Source organism: Haemaphysalis longicornis, unplaced genomic scaffold (genome assembly GCF_048455015.1).
Source record: "Haemaphysalis longicornis isolate Haplotype H1 unplaced genomic scaffold, Haemaphysalis longicornis Haplotype H1 scaffold_7, whole genome shotgun sequence".
Lineage (NCBI taxonomy): Eukaryota > Metazoa > Arthropoda > Arachnida > Ixodida > Ixodidae > Haemaphysalis > Haemaphysalis longicornis.
This window is the reverse complement of record NW_027526422.1, coordinates 33,992,883-34,011,388: the sequence shown is the minus strand read 5'-3', so window position 1 is coordinate 34,011,388 and position 18,506 is coordinate 33,992,883. Positions and strand designations below refer to the sequence as shown.

At 54.8% G+C, this 18,506-nt stretch overlaps 1 protein-coding gene across 1 annotated transcript; it reads right to left on the bottom strand.

The window, feature by feature from the left end:
- Window positions 1-943: 943 nt before the first annotated feature.
- On the bottom strand, window positions 944-18,381 carry LOC144146238 (uncharacterized). Its single transcript, XM_077678202.1, has 3 exons — window positions 17,917-18,381; window positions 17,264-17,734; window positions 944-2,405 (listed from the first exon to the last, which is right to left on the bottom strand). Exons 1-3 carry the CDS (start codon window positions 18,379-18,381, stop codon window positions 987-989), a joined length of 2,355 nt encoding a protein of 784 aa, XP_077534328.1. The 3' UTR covers window positions 944-986.
- Between the last annotated feature and the right edge of the window lie 125 nt (window positions 18,382-18,506).

Sequence of the window (18,506 nt, the reverse complement as noted above, 5' to 3'; positions counted from 1 at the left end):
CTTTGTCGCCCAGTGTTGCTTAGGAGCAACAACTCAATATTCTTTTTTCTCTCACACTTTGTCGTTCTTTTTTCTACATTTACCACCATCTATGGACGGACAAAGGATCGAGGACATTCAAAAGATAAAGGAAAAAAGGCAGCACCTACTTCCGTGGGCTAAAGAAATGTTGTCACGCGTGTCAACTCGCATCGAACCCCGTTGGCTTAATGGTTAGTGACACGTAACCGAAATGGTGCAATTTCGTTGTTATTACAAATGATAGCAATACAAACTTTACGTTATGTCTTCATCTGAACCATAAATCATGGTCATCAAGGTAGCATTCTTGTTCAAGTGATATATGGGCAGCCAGCGCCAAGTGTTTCCCAGGGCCCAGTGTGCTCTAGTGTCCGTCTTAATGAACCAAAAATTTTGCTGACTTCATATTTGTGAGGGCGGAAGTCCTTTTAGATATTAGAAAACTTCTCACACACTAAGCAAAATAATAAAGTTTTGGGCATAGAAGGGTTAAGCTGAGTGTGTTCCCGAAACACACTTTACCGGGGCCGGCTCGCCGAGTTAGTAATCTGCGAGCAGAAGTCCGAAAATCAAGAAAAATAACCTAAAACCGTGAGCGGTTAGTTGATAATAAGTAACGTTGAAAGTTAATTATAGATATATTGCTTATTTACTTTTGCAAAAAGAGAAGCGGCGCCGAAAAACAAGAAAATAACCTTTGTCTCAACTAGAGCTCCGCAGCTATAGGGTGCATCGATGCGCGCCCCCGCAGTTAAGGCCCCTAAAATTTTAGGGACCTTATCCTGATGATGATGATGATGATGATGATGATGTGGCTATCCCCTTTGTATCGGGTGGGCACACCTTTGGCACCCTAGCCGTCACTTATCTACAGGACTATAAACTATATCTACAAAAAGGAGATTTCCAGAGGGGAGGATAGGCATGGCCTAGGGCAGGTACTGCCTGCACGAATCACGGGGTCCCTATGAGTCAGTGGCACCGCATGCAGCACCTTTGTCTCTGGGCCCTAGTTGCCGGGTCCGCCACCACCACTGGTGCAGTCTTTCCTTCGACGTCGTCACCAACGTAGATCTGGTGTCACTGTCGCAGGTCTCGAGTCCCAACGCTTGCGGTAGAGTGGTGCCCTCTGGGTGGGTTGGCGACAACACAGCGCAATGAGTGATCACGTGCTCTGCACTCTCCTGTGCTTCCCCGCAGGCTCGGCAGGTGGCACTTTGCACTGCTGTCGATGGGTCGAAGCGCTGACGGTAGAGGAGGGTGCGGAGTGCTCCCGCGCGGGCCTCGAAGAGCAGTGCACTCCCAGTGTCGTTGTCGTAAAACAGCTCCGCTGCTGGGGTGGACTTGTAGGAGCGATACAGCTCCAGGGTGGACTTAGATAGCATGGCCGAGCACCACTGGCCTGTTTCTGCCTCGCGTACACGCTTCCGCGCCACGTGGCTCAGCTTCTGGGCACCTGTCTGTAGCGGCTCTGCAAGAAAGCCGAACTTGCGACTGAGCGTGTGCACTCGGGAGGTCCACACAGTCTGGGTGCCCTTGAAGCCCATGTAGCGGAAGATGCGTCGCGCCCATCGCTGATCGTCCATGCGCCGAAGTCGAGCTTCGAAGGCCAGCTTGCTGCTTGCTTCTCGGGCATCGAAAGATGACCATCCCAGGTCACCCTGGATGGCCTCAACGGCCACGCGACCATGGCAACCGAGCGCCACGCGTCCCACCTCGCGCTGGCCACGCTCCAGCCACGCTCGGGTGCTGGATGAGACGCACACCACTGCGTTGGCAAAGGTCAGTGCTGGGACATGGACCGCTTTCCACAGCTCACGAACGAGGATGTATCTGTTGCACCCCCACAATGACCTCCGGCGGAGCACAGCACTGGCTCTTCGGCAGGCCTGCCTGAGGTGTTCTTCGTGAGCCCCCAGTAGATCCGATGAAGAGGAGAGTATCACCCCAAGGTAACGGTACTCGGTCGCCCAGGGGATGGTGTCGTCGTTTGGCAGGAGCACGGTGTTCACTCCTGGACTTCCGGAGAACTGGAGCACCGCGGATTTCTTGGGGTTGAAGGAGAGGCCAAGCAGGGAGAGATGCGTGGCACTCAGGGTGATGAGCCGCTGGATGTCAGGGATGGTTTCTGCCAGGAGCACCAGATCATCCGCGAAGGCCAGTCCAGGCAGCACCCAAGTATGTTGTAGTCCCTCGTACAGGAACTGGAACGGGAAACCTAGTCCTGAGTCGATCAGACTTTGCTCTAGCCCCGATACATACAACATGTAGAGCAGGGGGGAGAGCGGACAGCCCTGTTTCAGACCCCGACGTACCGGTACCCGCTGCGATTGGGAGTCGCCTAGGCAGGCCACAACGGTCCCGCAGCGACGTGCCAGCGCCACCTGGTGAGGTTTTGATCCATGGCACCTGTTCTCTGCAGTGTTCTCGTAGGTGGTTTCTTGTGGCCTTGTGATTGTGTTCCCGCTTTAGCCTTCTCTGTTACATTCCACGTTTTCAGATAATTCCCCCCCAACGATAATGCTGCTGTTATTCGCTGCGCAGTGAATAACAGTGAAGATACCTGCGCCAGTGTTCAGTCGCCATTCCGAGCTCCGTTTTTTGTGGGCTTGTGCCAGGCACCGATTACAATTTTGAACGATGCAAACACAACGAAATGTTTACATTATTTCTCACGTGATAAAGAGGAGGGTTCCAAGTAATTTTGCGTAATATTTACGCCAGCTATCGTCACTGACATCACGACAAAGGGCACTTTATTTCGTCGTTTAGCAGCGCGCACCCAAACTCTCACTCAGGAAGCCCGAGTGCACTCAGCGTAAGTGCACTTAAATAGGCACGTTTGACAGGGGTATAGTAACTACACTTGACTTTTTTTTCGCCCGCACCGCGAACTAGCGTACGCTTCCCCGTGTGACCGCGGTGTCGGTGGGGCTAGGCCTGCTTGTCGGCGTGAAGTAGTAGCGCATCTCCATTGCTATCTGTGGTATCGGTTCATCGGTGATGAGTTCTGCTGTGAGAAAACGGAAAGTTTTGCCTTTTCAAGACAAACACACAATATTAAATGCCGTGTCCACCGGCGAGAAAGAAGAATGTCGCAGCCCGGTACAGTATCGCAGCTGGCACAGCTCTCGACAATTTTGAGCGCGGAAAAGAGCATCAAGTTCGTGAAATGGCACCCTTCCAGCATACGGCAAAAGTGATACTCATGTTACGTTTGTAAATACGAGGGGTAAGTCTTCTTTGGAGCGCCGCTTACTTAGCTGCCTAAGTTAGTGCGAAAGAAGCTGGCGCGAATCACGCAGTTTTTCACTGTGAAGGAGGAGGAACAACTTTATTAAAATAAACCGTCCAAGGGCGAACAGGGTGAGTTCACCTTCATTGATGTCTAGCATTTTGATTTAGTTTCTGCTTCATTCACGTGAACCTTAACTCGAAATCCACCATGTAACGAAAACCTGTATGTAATGAAGAATTGCGAGCTTTTATCGGCTTCATTCCACCCACATTTAACTGCACCCTGACTGCGAAACGCCCCGCGCTCTTCAGCGGCCACCTGTGAGACGCACTGGAGATTTTCTCTACCCACCAATCGTGTGTGTCCTTTGTTTGTGACGTAGAGAACGCGCCACTGTCCTTGTAGTTCAAAATACAAACCCCCGAATACAGTTAAACCCCAACATAGCAAATTTCACCATACCGCCAGCATCGCTGGACTATAGTCCAGTCCAGCCAGGGCCGTAGCCAGAACTTTTTTCCTGGGGGAGTTATAGATTTTGGGAAAAGGGTAGTTTTGCTGAAAGCAACAATAAGCATTGCTTATGTGCTGCCTAGAAAAGATTTCGAGAGGGGTTCGAACCCCCAAACCCCCCCTCTGGGTATGGCCCTGAATCGAGCGATGCCGGCGGTGATCCTCACCGTGTGGAATTGTGCTCTGATGTTTTTACGAAATTTTCCGAACGCTTGAATTGTTGGTGTACGGTCAGTCTGTCACCGCAGACGATCTGCTAGACATTCGTATACAGCTTCGCTCTAAAAAAAGCACTGCCTAAAGCCAACTTTAAAGAAAAGAACAATGCCCTAGGAAATGTCCGCTGGTGCATATGCTGTTGTGACCCAGACGTTTTCTATCCGTAACTTACAGGAATCTGCAGTGTCAAGGAGACTTCAAGAACGCACACGGTCTCGAATGGTTTCCCGTAGAGCCACTAAATAAGCCTTTATTTAGTGACGTTGTTTTCCTAGCTGTGGGGCGCCAGGATGGGCTGGAGACGTAAAAGCGTAACCTGCAGGAGTGACTTCACGAGTGGTAGCATCACCTGAAGTACTGTAAAGGGGATCAACGTCATGAATGTCCCACTCACTACAGCGCAGTGATAAAATTATTAATAAGTGATGTGGGTGGATTAGCTCCCAGTCGTACGTCAAACAGCGATGGAGAAATTTCCAAACAGTACTAAATGCCGTGCATCATCGCCGTCACTCCACGTGCAGGTGTATCAATAATAAAGGACTGTTGACACATTACAGGAACTACTTCAAATTATTTCCAAATACGCTCTTGATTTTACATTTCGTTTCCGAGCTGGCAGGCACGTAGCCAGGATTTGTTTTCAAGCCCTTCCCCCCCTCCCCCCGACAGAGAAAAAGCGAGGTAGTTTGCAGGCGCCCCTAAAGGCTATGAAGACAAAATACTTGTTTGGTTCATTAAACAGACTGCATTTTCCCGATAACAATGATAGCAACCTTATCGCAAACTTCAAAAGAATAATCGAGATATGAAGCAGCGGCCACTCCCCACTTTCCGGCGATTTCTCATGACATCACAGGATCTTTTTACGATTGGCGTACAACGACCTAAGACAGCCAATCAACATGGCTGCGCGATTGTAGAGAGCATCTAGTTTCATTGATGCTATTATTTCAATTGTTACGTGCAGTTAACCCACTCATAACTACGTTTTAGTGCTGGCCTGTACTAAATCACTGCTGCCCATATTACGTCACTGCAGCGCAAAATTTGAAAATTTTTGATATTTGTTGCATTGCTCCGGTTGAAAAACGGCTCCTGGGGTTGGAATGTAGCTGAGTGAGTTGCCAAAGGCTACAAATTCAACAAGGTTGTATTTTGTCTTCAAATGAGCCTAATTTAGTGCCCTATGAAGTTGTAAACTGGGAAAAAATCCGCAGATCCTGCGGTGGAATTCTGCGCCCGGGATACGGTACGTATATGCACGCACGGGCACCTTGTGCAGGCATTGCATTAAATGAGCATAGTTTCATGTTATTACTTGCTTTATTTCAACGTGTGGGGTATGATGAATGTGACATCCACAATAAAATGGCGTAGGCCGTAAGAATTAGATTTTTATTTAGTTGCTGTTGTCCAAAACGCAGAAGAAAATTTTTTGCCGATAAGCATTCTACGCCCGATCGCGTGGTGTGAAATGGGGTAACAAAGGTCACGATAACGGGCACACCATGCGACCGCTACCTCACTTGGAGTAGCGTGCCTGTAGATGAAGCAAACTACTAAAACTGCAGCGAGAACAAATATATTTTTAACTTTTCGTGTACTCTAACTGTTCACGTAATTCACGGACAGCGGTAACTCTTCATGTACTTAAACGCTGTCCCGATGCGCTTTGAGTAACCCTCGTCAACTTTGTGCATCATAGAATATTTAGGCGTTTATATGAGTAGAATTTACTTTTTCCCTCTTTCTAAGTTACGTACCCGCTTCATAACGGGCGCTCCTTTCAACAACCAATTCAAAAGCAAATATTAGAAATAAAACGAGATATAATTTTTTTGGCTCGCAGACATAAAGCTACTGTGACATCGTGTAAATATTAGGAAGCGATTCTTTAAATATTAAAAGACAAAGTGATCACGCAAGGATATATCAGGGGTCAGAGGAAGAAAATGACTTACAACTGCGGCCGCTTTTGTGTGTTGCATGGCACTTCGAGTGTGAGCTTCCCAAAGCAAGGGCGCTTCGGCCCTTGCACCGTTCTGTCACGTCGGCGTTTTTGTGACTCAGGCCCCTGAATCAGGCCCTTTGTGATTCAGGCCCCTGGGCAGCCGCCGCCTAGGCAAACAGTGGCTGTGGACTCAATGGAGGGGTTTTTGTTGTGACCGAGGTTGAAGATGGCCATCGGGTGTTTGTTAGTGTCGGTCGCGAGCGCCGTATGCCATGACACGGCTGGTGACCGTCAAGTCTTCACGTGTAGGATAAAGTCTGGAACTCGCTCGGCAAGCCGCAGCGTGCCCTTTTCGTCAACTCCCTGTTCCCAAGTTTCGTAGGTTATCGAAAAATACCGCCGAACGAATCTGCCTAATCGCGGAGGAGAAAATGACTGTCTGCAACACCGCACACGCAGCGCGCGCAAGCTGAGCCCATTCAATTACCCCACGCCAACACCCTCCCGGGCTCCACAGAAACGTGAAAAAGAATGAAGGGGTGACGCGCAGAAGAGGGGCATACTTTGCTATGCGCCTCATCCACAAAGGCCCTCTGCCCAACCACGACATTCATCCAGCTAAAGCACACGTTTCGCCCAATAGACCCACCGCTTTCTTCAGTTAACTGTCTGCCACCGCCGCTTGCACGTGGTTCTGTTTACACATACAAAGATAGTCTTTTCCCTTTCGGCCCTTTATCATACCAGTCTTCACCCATCAATGGCGGGTGGTCTCTCTTTTTTTCCGCCGCGAGTCATGCAGTGCGGACCTCTCCTTGCTTCCCCGGTTATACCATGGCGATTCAATCTCCTCTGCTGAGAACGACTCAGCCGGCCAATTATTCTCTGTGTGGCGACATGCCACACGAAAGCGGCACAACGTGGGCTGAACTTACCCGAGGGCGCCATCACTTTTGGAGCTGCACTCCTCCGACGCAATTATCTTGACCCGGGCGCTTCGTTTTGTGTAAGCACTAATGCGTTAAGACAGGCATTGGGTCGTGAATGCGTTAAGACAGAAAGTTGGGTCGTGAATGTTTTTAATAGTGGTACATCCGAAGGATATGCGCCTTTGTTCACAGGCGACGTACTAGGCGTACCAGGCATAACAGACAGCACGGCGTGTTACGAATCATCCCGCCGCTGGGCTTCGTTCTATACTCCTCGGCTGTGCAGCGAAGCCTCCACTACGTGCGCCTTTCAAGCAGCCACCCCCCCCCCCCCCTGTCGGTGACTCACGCTTGCAGCCGACAATTCAAACGCGTCGCTACACGTCTGGATCTCAAGCCCCTCGCTATCGGCGTGAATCAACGTCGGCAGACGGGGCAGGCTTCAACATGCCGAAGGACGCGGAAGCTGTTGCGGAGACCTCCTCTCTCCCCTCTCTCGGACTCAACGTGCACCGCTACTACCGACCGCTTACGAACTCTGGAAAGAGGGTTGTGTACATGTGTCTGTGCCGTTCATTTCGTGTGCAGAATCTAGAGGAAACGCTTGTTTTGACTGTTGGCGCTTTGGGTACACAGTCAAATCTCGATACAACGAATTTCAAGGGACCGCTAAAATTAGTTCGTTATTTTGAATAATCGTTATACTGAAAAAATAAAAAATGGGCGGTAAAAATTGTGAACGTAACAAAAGCATTCACCTGCCTTTAATGGGAACACGTGCGCAATCGAGTTAGCCTCTAACGCGGGTCTAGATGTACGTTTATTTGAAGAAATCGGTAATCTTTGCCTGACGTGTGCCACTCAACTGCTGCCAGACAAACAATTCGAAGCTGTCCACGTTCTTGTGCACTGCCTAAGTGGCATTGGTGCACCTGCTAAGAAAAGTGCGCATTTTCGCTACGCACAGCAAAACATCGGCGTTAGACACGGCTTCTTCGCCCTGACTTGCGGACCCTGTATCAGCGTCGTCGTCGTCGCTCTCGGTGTCGTCGTTGCTGGTTCCCTCATCGCGACGAACGATGTTTACGATGTCTTCAGTCGTCAGTTCAGCAGACGTGCATGCTTCATCGTCGCACTGCACTTAATCTTCAAAGGTGACTGCAGCGTCCACGGCGAACTTTTCTGCGACTTCGTCCCATGCATCGCATTCTTCACTGCCTGGCACCATGTGTTGGGCTTCAGGTGGCGTCTCTATAGTAGGCCGGCCTTCCTCCAACAGTCCTCGATGGTGGTCGCTGTTACGCTCCACCGGGCCCCGGTAATCATTTCCGCGGCCTGTAGCACATTAATTGCGTTCGCGGCCTCGTTCGTTCGTCGTTCACACTAACACGAGTCATTTCGTACACTCGGAATTGGTTATTTCGAAGTGTTGTTTTATATGAGGGTGATAAAATTCGATACGTTATTCTGAAATAATCGGTGTTCTGAAATTCGTAGTGAAATATTTTTACATAGAAATTAATGGGGATTTGGTAGGGGATTTTCAAAATATTCGTTAATCTGAAAAAAATCGTTAATCTGAGGTTCGCAATAACGGGATTTGACTGTAAATAAGACCCCCCCAAGCGCCGTAGTTCATTCCTGTTTGAGCAGTGAATCAATGCTGTCACTCTGCTCGAGTCCTGTTCTGTAACCTCGCCCGTCGGGGCATTGTTCTTTGGCTTCGGCTTATCTCTCGCTATGAAGTAAACAGAATTACGTTTGCCTGCGGCTTCTGGACTTCTTCACGGCTGCAACATTGGCTGGCCGCTCGCTTCACCACGCTACCAAACGTATGTCGGAGGCGACGAAGCTCGGCTCGGGTCGGCCTTCCCGTACGCAGCAATGATTTGTCAGCGGTGGGATGACAACGTTGCAACAGGCGCCGGCCAGAAAATTTCGGGGAGGGGGGGGCTGAAGCACCTGGTCAGCAACCCCCCCTGGATACGCCACTGGAACTTGCGACGGACGGATAGAGGAACCCGCGTGAGGGAGGCAAACTAGACAAACCGGGAGATCACAACAGCGACTAGAACCCAAACCTTGATCGAGATCTTACCGAAAGTCGCAAGAAAATCGCCGTCATTCATACTTTTCTCTTGCTACGAGCCTGGGAAGTTCGCCAATTCGGTGAAAAAAAGGCACTAGAGTCACTAGTGGCTCTAGGAGTCACTATGCGCGGCGCTGTGGCAATATGGGAGGGTGCAGAGAAAATTTGGGGGGGGGGGGAGGGGGGTTGAATTCCCCAAACCCCCCCTCGGGCTACGCCACTGCAAGATGGGGCCCGCCCCTATTGTCGACTGCACAAATTCCCGGGGAATTCGCCATGTTTTTTTTTTTTGTTTTTTTTTCGTAAGCACGACGTAAGCGATCAGTAACGTTTTGACGCTTCACTCATAATTATCACAACCAATGTATCAAATACTGCTCATAAAAGATATACAAACGCTTGGCATGTACTATAAAAATTAAGACGGTAGCTGGGGCTGGCAAAAGAAACACATTTCTGGGGGTCAAAATTGGCTTCAACACCACAAGGCGATCGAGTAACGTTGATCCAAAAGCGAGCGACAGGCGGATGTCGAGCTAAAGAAAATCACACAATTTTTACCGCATCTATTTGTTTCTTTCAATCGCTTTATAGTTGGGCTCTCTGCTCCAATGCAATTGCTTTGTTGCGTTATCACCTTCCCGGCCGCCACCGCCTCCACGCCATCGTCTGCTGCTGTTACAAGTTTATGGCGTGATCACAGAAAAAGACAGCCGCGACTATCGTTTGTATGTCACATAAAAACAGCAAAGCGCTACCCCTGATCACCGCGGAGCACACCAATGTCGCCGATTCACTCATTCGTCAAGCTCGACTTCAATCAGCGCTGTAATGAAAAAAAGAGTCACCCTTCTTTGTTATTTCTCTCTTGAGTTCGATCAATTGACCCAGCCAACCCAGCACCTGACTAGGAGGAGTGTGTACAAATGCCATGCATTTGGTTCTCTTTGTCAAGGAGAGGCTTGTACTGCCCTCTTATGTTTCGGTTACGCCAAACAAATATTTATTTTATTGCCAAACATAAAAGCAAAATGCTGCACGTTATTTGTATACTCTGTGATCGCTGACTTGGAAACAGTCGAAACTATTATTTCTTTCGGTATAAAACATGCTTTAAACAGTGTATCACGCGAAACTGCGCCTGCTACGAATTCACGGACATTTCGCGGCGCCGAAGGTCAGTGAAATTTTTTGCCCTATTTCGCGGCCATGGAGGAAAGAAAAGGCCATGTTCGCGGCCATAAGCCGCCGCTATTTTCAAGCTGTTGCGTACCATTACATGATGGTGATGGTGGCTGTGCCCTATGAAACGGGCTGTCGCTGCTCAAACGCGCAACCAAGCCAAAAAAAAGGAATACAAAGAAAAGAATAATTAAAAGGTCACTCCTTGCGTCGCTCCAAAGAGCAGCGCCCCTGTAGTCCCTCTCACAGCCTTCGCCCCAGCGCACAGCTTTGCCACCAAAACTCCAGCCGCCTCTTCGTCACTTCAATGACCTCACGCTCTATGCCGCTGCCAATCCGGAAACCCAGGGTAGGGTGCCGGGATGTTCCTCCTCGCCCGCCCTTCATCCAGGCGAGGGGCGGCGAGGAGAAACATCCATGCAGGCACCCTAACCCAGGGCTTTTTTTTTTTTCTTTATTGCACCCTAACCCAGGGCGGTGGGCAGCGACATCGTCCAGGCAGGGGGGATACGTTGGGGCACCCGACGATCACGTCCTCCAGAGTCTCGTCACACTCCCCACAGAGGGCACAGGAAGTCTGTAGCTCACCTGTGAGGCGCGCCCTCCACACCATAGAGTTTCTCAAGTTAGTGAGAAACTCTATGCTCCACACCCGTGTGCGCAGCATGCCTCCTCGAGCCTCGGCCAACAAGCCGCTGCCCACGAGTTGTCGTAAAGGCCCTCTCGGCGGATCTCCCTCTTCTCTTGAACGTACATCGTCAGTGCCGACTTCCGCTTCGCTGCCTCGTACCACTCGCTGCCTCCACCTCTTGCACGCGGAGTCGTCGGGCATGGGCAGTCAGGCACTTGTCCGTCGCTGCGAGCGAAAATGCTGGCAGGCCATACCTGCGGCGAAGTGCGGCCGACAGTTGTGCCACCCACCTGGTGGCACAACTGGTGTAAACGACATGCACCAAGGTTTGGCGGGCAATATTCGTGTCTTGGAGGCGGAGCAGTCTGTCCTCATAGTGGCTCTTCGCCACTGCCTCCCGTGCCACGAAACTCGACCAACCGAGTTCGCCTTGAATGGTCTCCAACGGGGTCTGCTTCCCCGCCCCAAGGGCCAGCCGGCCAACACCCCTTTGGCACCTTTCCAAGAATTCTCTTACGCCCGCCGAGAGGCAGAGGACCGCGTTGGCATAGGTGAGTACAGGCACTGCCACCATCTTCCACAAGGCCCTCATCACCTCATAGCGGTTGAAGGACCAAAGCGACTGGCGGCCTAACATGCCCTTGCTCCTAGCCGCCTTCCCCCGTACTGCCTTTTCGTGAGTAGCCATGTGGTCAAGTGTGTGGCGCCCCCCAACCCTGATATTCGTTGGCCGCTAGGTTCAGTGGCCCCACCAGGCTCGGTGGGCAACATTGTAGGTGGCCGGACAATAAACACCGCCGAGCACAGCAGCTCGCGGTCAGTCACCGTCACCACCTGCACGCTGCATGTCGTCTCTCGTCTGGAGGGTACCCCTACCCTCCCAGGTTCACGAACGCGGGGCTAAATCGTGACACTGGCGACGAGGGAAGAAGCCCGCGGAGCGGCCGAAGCCACCGAGAACGCCGAGACACCGCCCCCTCAAGCCAGCCGCCATTACGCCATGCCGCTGTACGGGAGGCTCGAGCCGTTCGAGGGTGAAGGGTCCGCCTGGCCGGTCTACGAGGAACAACTCGGCGTGTTTTTCCGGGCGAACGACACTCCCGAGGCAAAACAGCGCGACATTTTCCTGGCCAGCTGCGGGACCCGCGTCTTCGCTCTCCTGCTCGACCTGCTCAAGCCGGCCACGCCGCATGACAAGTCGCTGGGTGAGCTGCTCGCGACGCTACGCCCACACTTCAGCCCGGCCCCGTCGACGTTAATGGAGTGTTTTCGATCCAACAACCGGAGCCGCCGAGACGGAGAGACGCTCGGGCAGTTCGTCGCAGCGCTGTGAGGGTTGGCGAGCGGCTGCGCCTTCGGGGAGCAGCTCGACTCGCTGCTCCGGGACCGTTTCGTCTGCGGCATCAACGACCCCGCCATGCAGACGCGACTCCTGGAGCTTCCCGACCCCTCGCTGGACGACGCCGTGAAGGCAGCGCTGGCGATGGATGCCTGCAGCCAAGGACGCGGGCGAGCTAGCGCGTGCAGCCGGCTCACCGTCGGCGGAGGCGGCGGTGAACAAGATGGCGACACGGCATGGCAGGTGCAGTCGCTGCGGTGGTGACCACCCCCCTTCACAGTGCCAGTTCGCGCAAGCGGAGTGCTTTGCGTGCGGAAGAACTGGGCACATTGCTCGGGCGTGCCGAGGGGGGACGACGGCGGACGGACGGAAGCAGCAGCTGGCGTCGAGCCAAGGAGGTTGCGTCGAGCACAGGTTCCGCGCCAGCCCACAGCCGAGGGAGTCGGCGCAAGGGTAGGCGGCGGGGGCGCGCGGCAGCAGCTTCGGGTGCAACGGCTAGGCTTCACGTCGTGGCCGAAGACCCGCAGATTTTCGACATGTGGCACGCGGGCACAGTGCAGCCGTCGGTGTGTCACCATACATGCTGACCGTCGAAGTCTGCGGGCGCCCCATCTCCATGGAGCTGGACACAGGGGTTAGCGTGTCGGTCATGGCCGGGAAAGCCTTCAGACGCACACTCCCTGGCGTGTCCGTCGAGGCGTCGGGCGTCATGCTGCGCAGCTACTCCGGACAGCTCGCCCAGGTCGAGGGTCAAGCCCAGGTCAGCGTTCGCCTTGGCAGCAGGGAGGCCACCCTGCTCCTGTATTTGACCAAGGGGCCGTCACCGGCGCTGCTGGCCCGGAACTGGATCCAGGCTTTGGGTGTGCGGCTGCCGTAGTACCAGGAAGCAGTGCGTGCGGTGGAAGACGTCCCAAGCCTCCTGACCAAGTTCAAGGCCCTGTTCCAGCCCGGGGTGGGCACATTCACTGGCACGGCGGCGAGCATTCATGTGCCAGAGGGAGCCAAGCCCCGGTTTTTCAAGCCGCGCCCGCTGCCGTTCGCCTTGAAGGACGGGGTCACCCAGGAGCTGCAACGGCTGCAGCGAGACGAGATCCTGGTGCCCGTCAAATCTTCGGAGTGGGCTGCTCCCATCGTGCCAGTCCTTAAGCAAGACGACAGTGTAAGGATCTGCGGGGACTTCAAGGTCACCATCAACCCCGTCGCTACCATGGAAAAGTACCCGCTGCCCCACAATGAAGATTTCTGGTCGGCGCTGTCCGGGGGACATAGGTTCACCAAGCTCGACCTCAGAGATGCGTACCAGCAGCTGGTGCTCCAGGAGTCGTCCCAGAAGTATGTCACCATATCGACAATGTTGGGACTCTTCCAGTACACGCGCCTACCGTTCGGCGTGGCCTCAGCTTCTGCCATTTTCCAGAGGGAGATGGACAACCTGTTCAGGGGCATGAGGCACGTGGCGGTGTACTTGGGCGACATCCTGGTGACCGGTACCGACGACGAGGACCACCTGCAGAACCTACACAACGTCCTGGCACGATTGCAGGATGCCGGGCTGAAGCTCAAGCTGGAGAAGTGCGTTTTAAGTGTGAATACACTTTATAAGCGACCCCAAACCATCCACCGCCGGCGGCGGCGTCGGCGTCCGCAGTGCTCCTCTATAAAGAAACAGCATCCGGCGCCAGGTTTCGATCCGCGGACTTTGCGGCCGCAGCGCGACGCTCTACCGATCAAGCCACGGACGCGACGGTGATATCAGTGTTGACGCGCCTTATATCTTTAACGCATTCAAACTACGTCGTCAGCGGCGTGCGTTGGCGACTCAGCGGCGTTATAGCGGCTTGATAACTGCGTGGTGTACACGTGATACTACAAACCCGATGGAAGAGATGGAAGAGAAGGCGGCGAGGCGGTGGGCTGCGGGGGCCGAGCGCAAGCGCCGCAAGCGGGCCGACAACCGTGCATTCGCACTTTCACATTCTCCCCCTCGGGGAAATGCGGGGGAATTTTTCTTGGCCCCCAGCGTTGAGTACCTGGGCCACGTCATTTCACAGGCAGGCCTAGCCCCGGCACCCCGCAAGGTTGAGGCTGTGCTCAAGGCGTCCAAGCCCCAGAGCAAGAAGGAGCTGCAGAGCTACCTGGGCCTCGTAAATTTCTACAGGCGCTTCCTGCCGAACCTGTCGTCGCATCTGCAGCCGCTGCATCTTCTGCTTCGAGATGGGCAGCAGTGGGTCTGGAAGAAGGAGCAGGACTTGGCCTTCCAGCGCAGCAAGGAGCTCATCACCAGGGCTCCGGTGCTGGTGCACTTCAATCCAGCCAAGCCTGTTGTCCTGACTGTAGATGCGTCGCCGTACGGCGTGGGAGCTGTCCTGGCCCACCGGGAGAAGAATGGCCAGGAACACCCTGTATCGTTTGCGTCCCGTCGGCTTCATGCGGCAGAGCAGCGGTACAGCCAGCTGGACAAGGAAGGCCTGGCCCTTATGTTCGGGGTCGAGCGCTTCCACCAGTGCCTGTGGGGCAGGAAGTTCGAGGCTGTCACAGACCACAAGCCGCTGCTGGGACTGCTGGGACCTGACAAGGCGGTTCCAGTGCAGGCATCGCCTCGAGTGGTGCGCTGGGCCCTGAGGCTCACGGCCTACAACTACCGACTGGTCTACCGTCCGGGAAAGGACCCGGCACCTGCTGACGCCCTGAGCCGACTGCCCCTGCCGGATGTGCCTGCTGCAGTTCCTGAACCTGCCGAAGTGTTCATGATGGAGCACGCTTACCCGGAGGTGCTGTCCAGATCGGCAGTGTCGCACGCGACCAGCCGGGACCCAGTCCTGTCGCAGGTGATCAAGGCGGTGTCCCGAGGGGAGGAGTTGGCTGAACGGACGTACAGCCACAAGGCCGCCGAGCTGAGCCTGCAGCAGGGCTGCCTGCTGTGGGGTTCCAGGGTAGTGATCCCGCAGAGCCTGCGGTTCATGGTCCTGCAGTTGCTGCACGCGGGTCATCCAGGCGTGGAGAAGACCAAGATGGTGGCCCGGTACCACGTTTGGTGGCCTGGCCTGGACCAGGACATTGCTCGCATGGTGCAGAGCTGCCAAGTCTGCCAGGAGAACCAGCGCGCCTCGCGCCATGTGAAGATCACCCCCTGGCCGTTCCCGGAGAGACCCTGGTCCCGCGTGCACGTGGATTACGGGGGGCCCTTCAAGGGCCACTACTTCCTGGTGGTGGTGGACGCCTTCTCCAAGTGGGTGGAGGTGGTGCCGGTCACCACTCCCTCGGCAGGAGCAACCATTGCGGCGCTGCGGCAAGTCTTCGCAGCCCAGGGGTTGCCGGACGTCATCGTGTGCGACAACGGTCCCGCTTTCGCCAGCGAGGAGTACCTGGCCTGGCTGACGAAGAACGGAATCCGTCCGATGATATTTCCGCCGTACCACCTTGCGTCGAATGGTGCTGCCGAGCGGGTGGTGCAAACGGTGAAAGACAAGCTCAAGAAGAGCAAGGCTGGGGATTTCAGGACGCAGGTTGCCCGGGTTGGACGTCACGGGCCGTGCCCCTTGCGAGCTCCTGTTGGGCCAGATGGTGAAGACACCGTTGGACGTGTTGCATCCCGACCTCCGGTCCACAGCGCTCCTGAAGGAGCTCAAGCAGAAGCTGGCGGCTGACCGAGGTTGCCGTCCTGGGCCCTTGCCGGAGTCTGGGGCTCTGGTCTTCGCCAGGAACTTCCGGCCTGGTCCACCCTGGTCTGCCGGGCACGTGGCCTCTCCTGCCAGTCCGTCGTCGCTGCTCGTCCGCATGTCGGACGGGACCACGTGGCACCGGCATGCTGAGGCCTCGCCTGGCAACCTCAGCCGCCCCTTCAGGAAGCCAGCAGCCAACTACACCGACCGCTGCCAGCACAGCACCAGGGGCTGGTGCTACTCACGCCACTGCGGCGCCACCTGCAAGTCCGGTGCCACCTGCAAGGTTGACGGACGGTGCGAGAGTGGCACAGGCGGCACCCAATGCTGCCTCACCTGCATCGACACCTGTGCTTAGGCGGAGTGCGAGACTACGGAGACCGCCGGACCGTTACTCGCCGGGGTGACAGGTGTTGTTTTGTGGTTGCGTTGGACGAACAAACTTGGGGGTGAGGGGTATGACAAGTGTGTGGCGCCCCCAACTCTGATATTCGTTGGCCGCTAGGCCCAGTGGCCCCACCAGGCTCGGTGGGCAACATTGTGTGTGGCCGGACAATAAACACCGCCGAGCACAACAGCTCGCGGTCAGTCACCGTCACCACCAGCACGCTGCATGTCGTCTCTCGGATGGAGGGTACCCCTACCCTCCCAGGTTCACGAACGCGGGGCTAAATTGTGACAGTCGCACCCACTGGTCAAACTCGCGCCCAGGTACTTCACTGTTTCCGTTAGCTTGATCGTGCCCCCCTGAAAATTCCACGACGCCTCCGGCTGTTCGGCACCCCATGCCATAACCATGGACTTCGTTTGGTTAAACTGCAAGCCTATCCGGGTCATTTCTGTGCTGCAAATCTTCAGGAGCTTCTGCAGCTCCTCCAGGGTGTCTGCGAACAAGGCAACATCATCCGCATACACCAACGCCGGGATGGTACGCACCGCACTGGTTGACCCTCTCTGTAGGGCTCCAGGGAGAAACCAACCCCCGATGCCTCCAAGCGCTGAGTCACACCTGCCACGTACACCACGAACAACAGTGGTGACAGGGGATAGCCCTGCCGAAGTCCCCGTCACACTGGCACTGTTGTACACCCCTGCCACTCCACCTCTGCAGTCATGTCCGCATACAGTGCCTGCAAAAGCTCGCAGCTTGCGTCCCCAAGACCCAGTTTACGCAGGATGGACCAAAGAATGCCCCGATCAACGCAGTCGTAGGCCTTGGAGATGTCTAGAAAAGCCACATACAGCGGTCTCCGAGTCTGTTGGGCGATCTCGACACATTGGGTGAGTACAAACAAGTTGTCTTCAATACGCCTTCCAGACCGTAAACCCGTCTGCAGCTCTCCCAGCACACCCTTGCTTTCAGCCCAGCTCTGGAGGCGCTCCCTAACAACCTGCACGTCACTGCTATGGGCCTGTAGTTTGCCGGGTCCCGCCTATCACCTGACCTCTTGTTGCGTCTCGAGGCCACTGGAATAAGTGCCTTTACCAGCACCTGTGCAATGAGGTCCACTATCTTTTCACGCATCTCTGGGCCAAGTAGCTTGATCAGACTCATGGGAATGTTGTCCAAGCCACATGCTGTCCCTGCGTCCATTCTCTTGACCGCTCGCTGCAGCTCCCCACTAGATGGCACCTGGCGCAACTCTGCATCTGGGACCTCCTCCCCTGCATTAAGCAAGAACGTGTGGCTCATGTGCTTGGCTGCCAGCACACCATCAACGGGCTGCTGCAGTTTTAGTAGCCACTCTTCCAGGATTGGCAGGCAGTTCACCGCATTCACGGCCTCTTCCTCCGTCGATCGGCGCAGTTTGCCTTGGCGCGGCCTGCCCGAACTTGCCGCAACCCTTCTCCAGAAGCGCTGCGGTGCCTGCTGCCCAGATGCCTTGAGGTCGTCCAACACCCTTCTGTTAACTCGGTGGATTGATTGCTGGACGAGTGCAGCTGCCTCCTTCTTGCACTGCAGGAAAATCTCCCACGCGTGGTTTATGGCCGCTGAGTCACCGCCTCGACGAGCATGCCGGTTGGCTCGGCTAGCCTCCTTCCGACGCTGGATTGCCGCTGCAACATTTATGTTCCACCATGCCTTTGCTCAGCGCGTCGTGTGTTGCGACTCGTATGCGCCGCAAGCACCATAGCCACCTGTGTCTCAAGCTCCTCATAGGAGGACACGACATGCGCCCGTCTCTCCAGCTCATCGGCCATGTTTTGCAGCTCGTGCTCATTTGGCCGTGGCGCTCGTGGAGACTCTGGCTGCTGGGCTTTTCGTTGCTGCCGAACCCGAAAAGTAAGCAGTAGGCGGTTGTGGTCACTACCAAGGCTCTCTGTTCCATCCTCATCGATAACCATAGACTCCAGCCTTTGGTAAAGCCTCTCTGAGAGCGGACAGTAGTCGATACACGATTCGCTGTCCCTCATCGACCACGTGACGCAGCCCAAGCACTTCCCAGTGAGGTTGGCAATGGTCAACTTCTCTTGGCTGGCAAGGCCCAAAAGCAGCCACCCATTTGCATCCGTGCGACCATCCAGGTCTTCTAGGTGGCCGTTGAAGTCACCGACTAAGAGCACCTCATGCTGCTGCCGAAGGGCCTGGAGATCCTCCCTCATGCAGGCGCATATTTGTGCATTTTCAGCCTCATGCCCACCTGTCCGCAGATAAACTACGCCCAGTGCGACCTTGCTCCCTGCCAAGTGCCCGGTCACCCACATGTGCTCCTGACACTGCATACGCA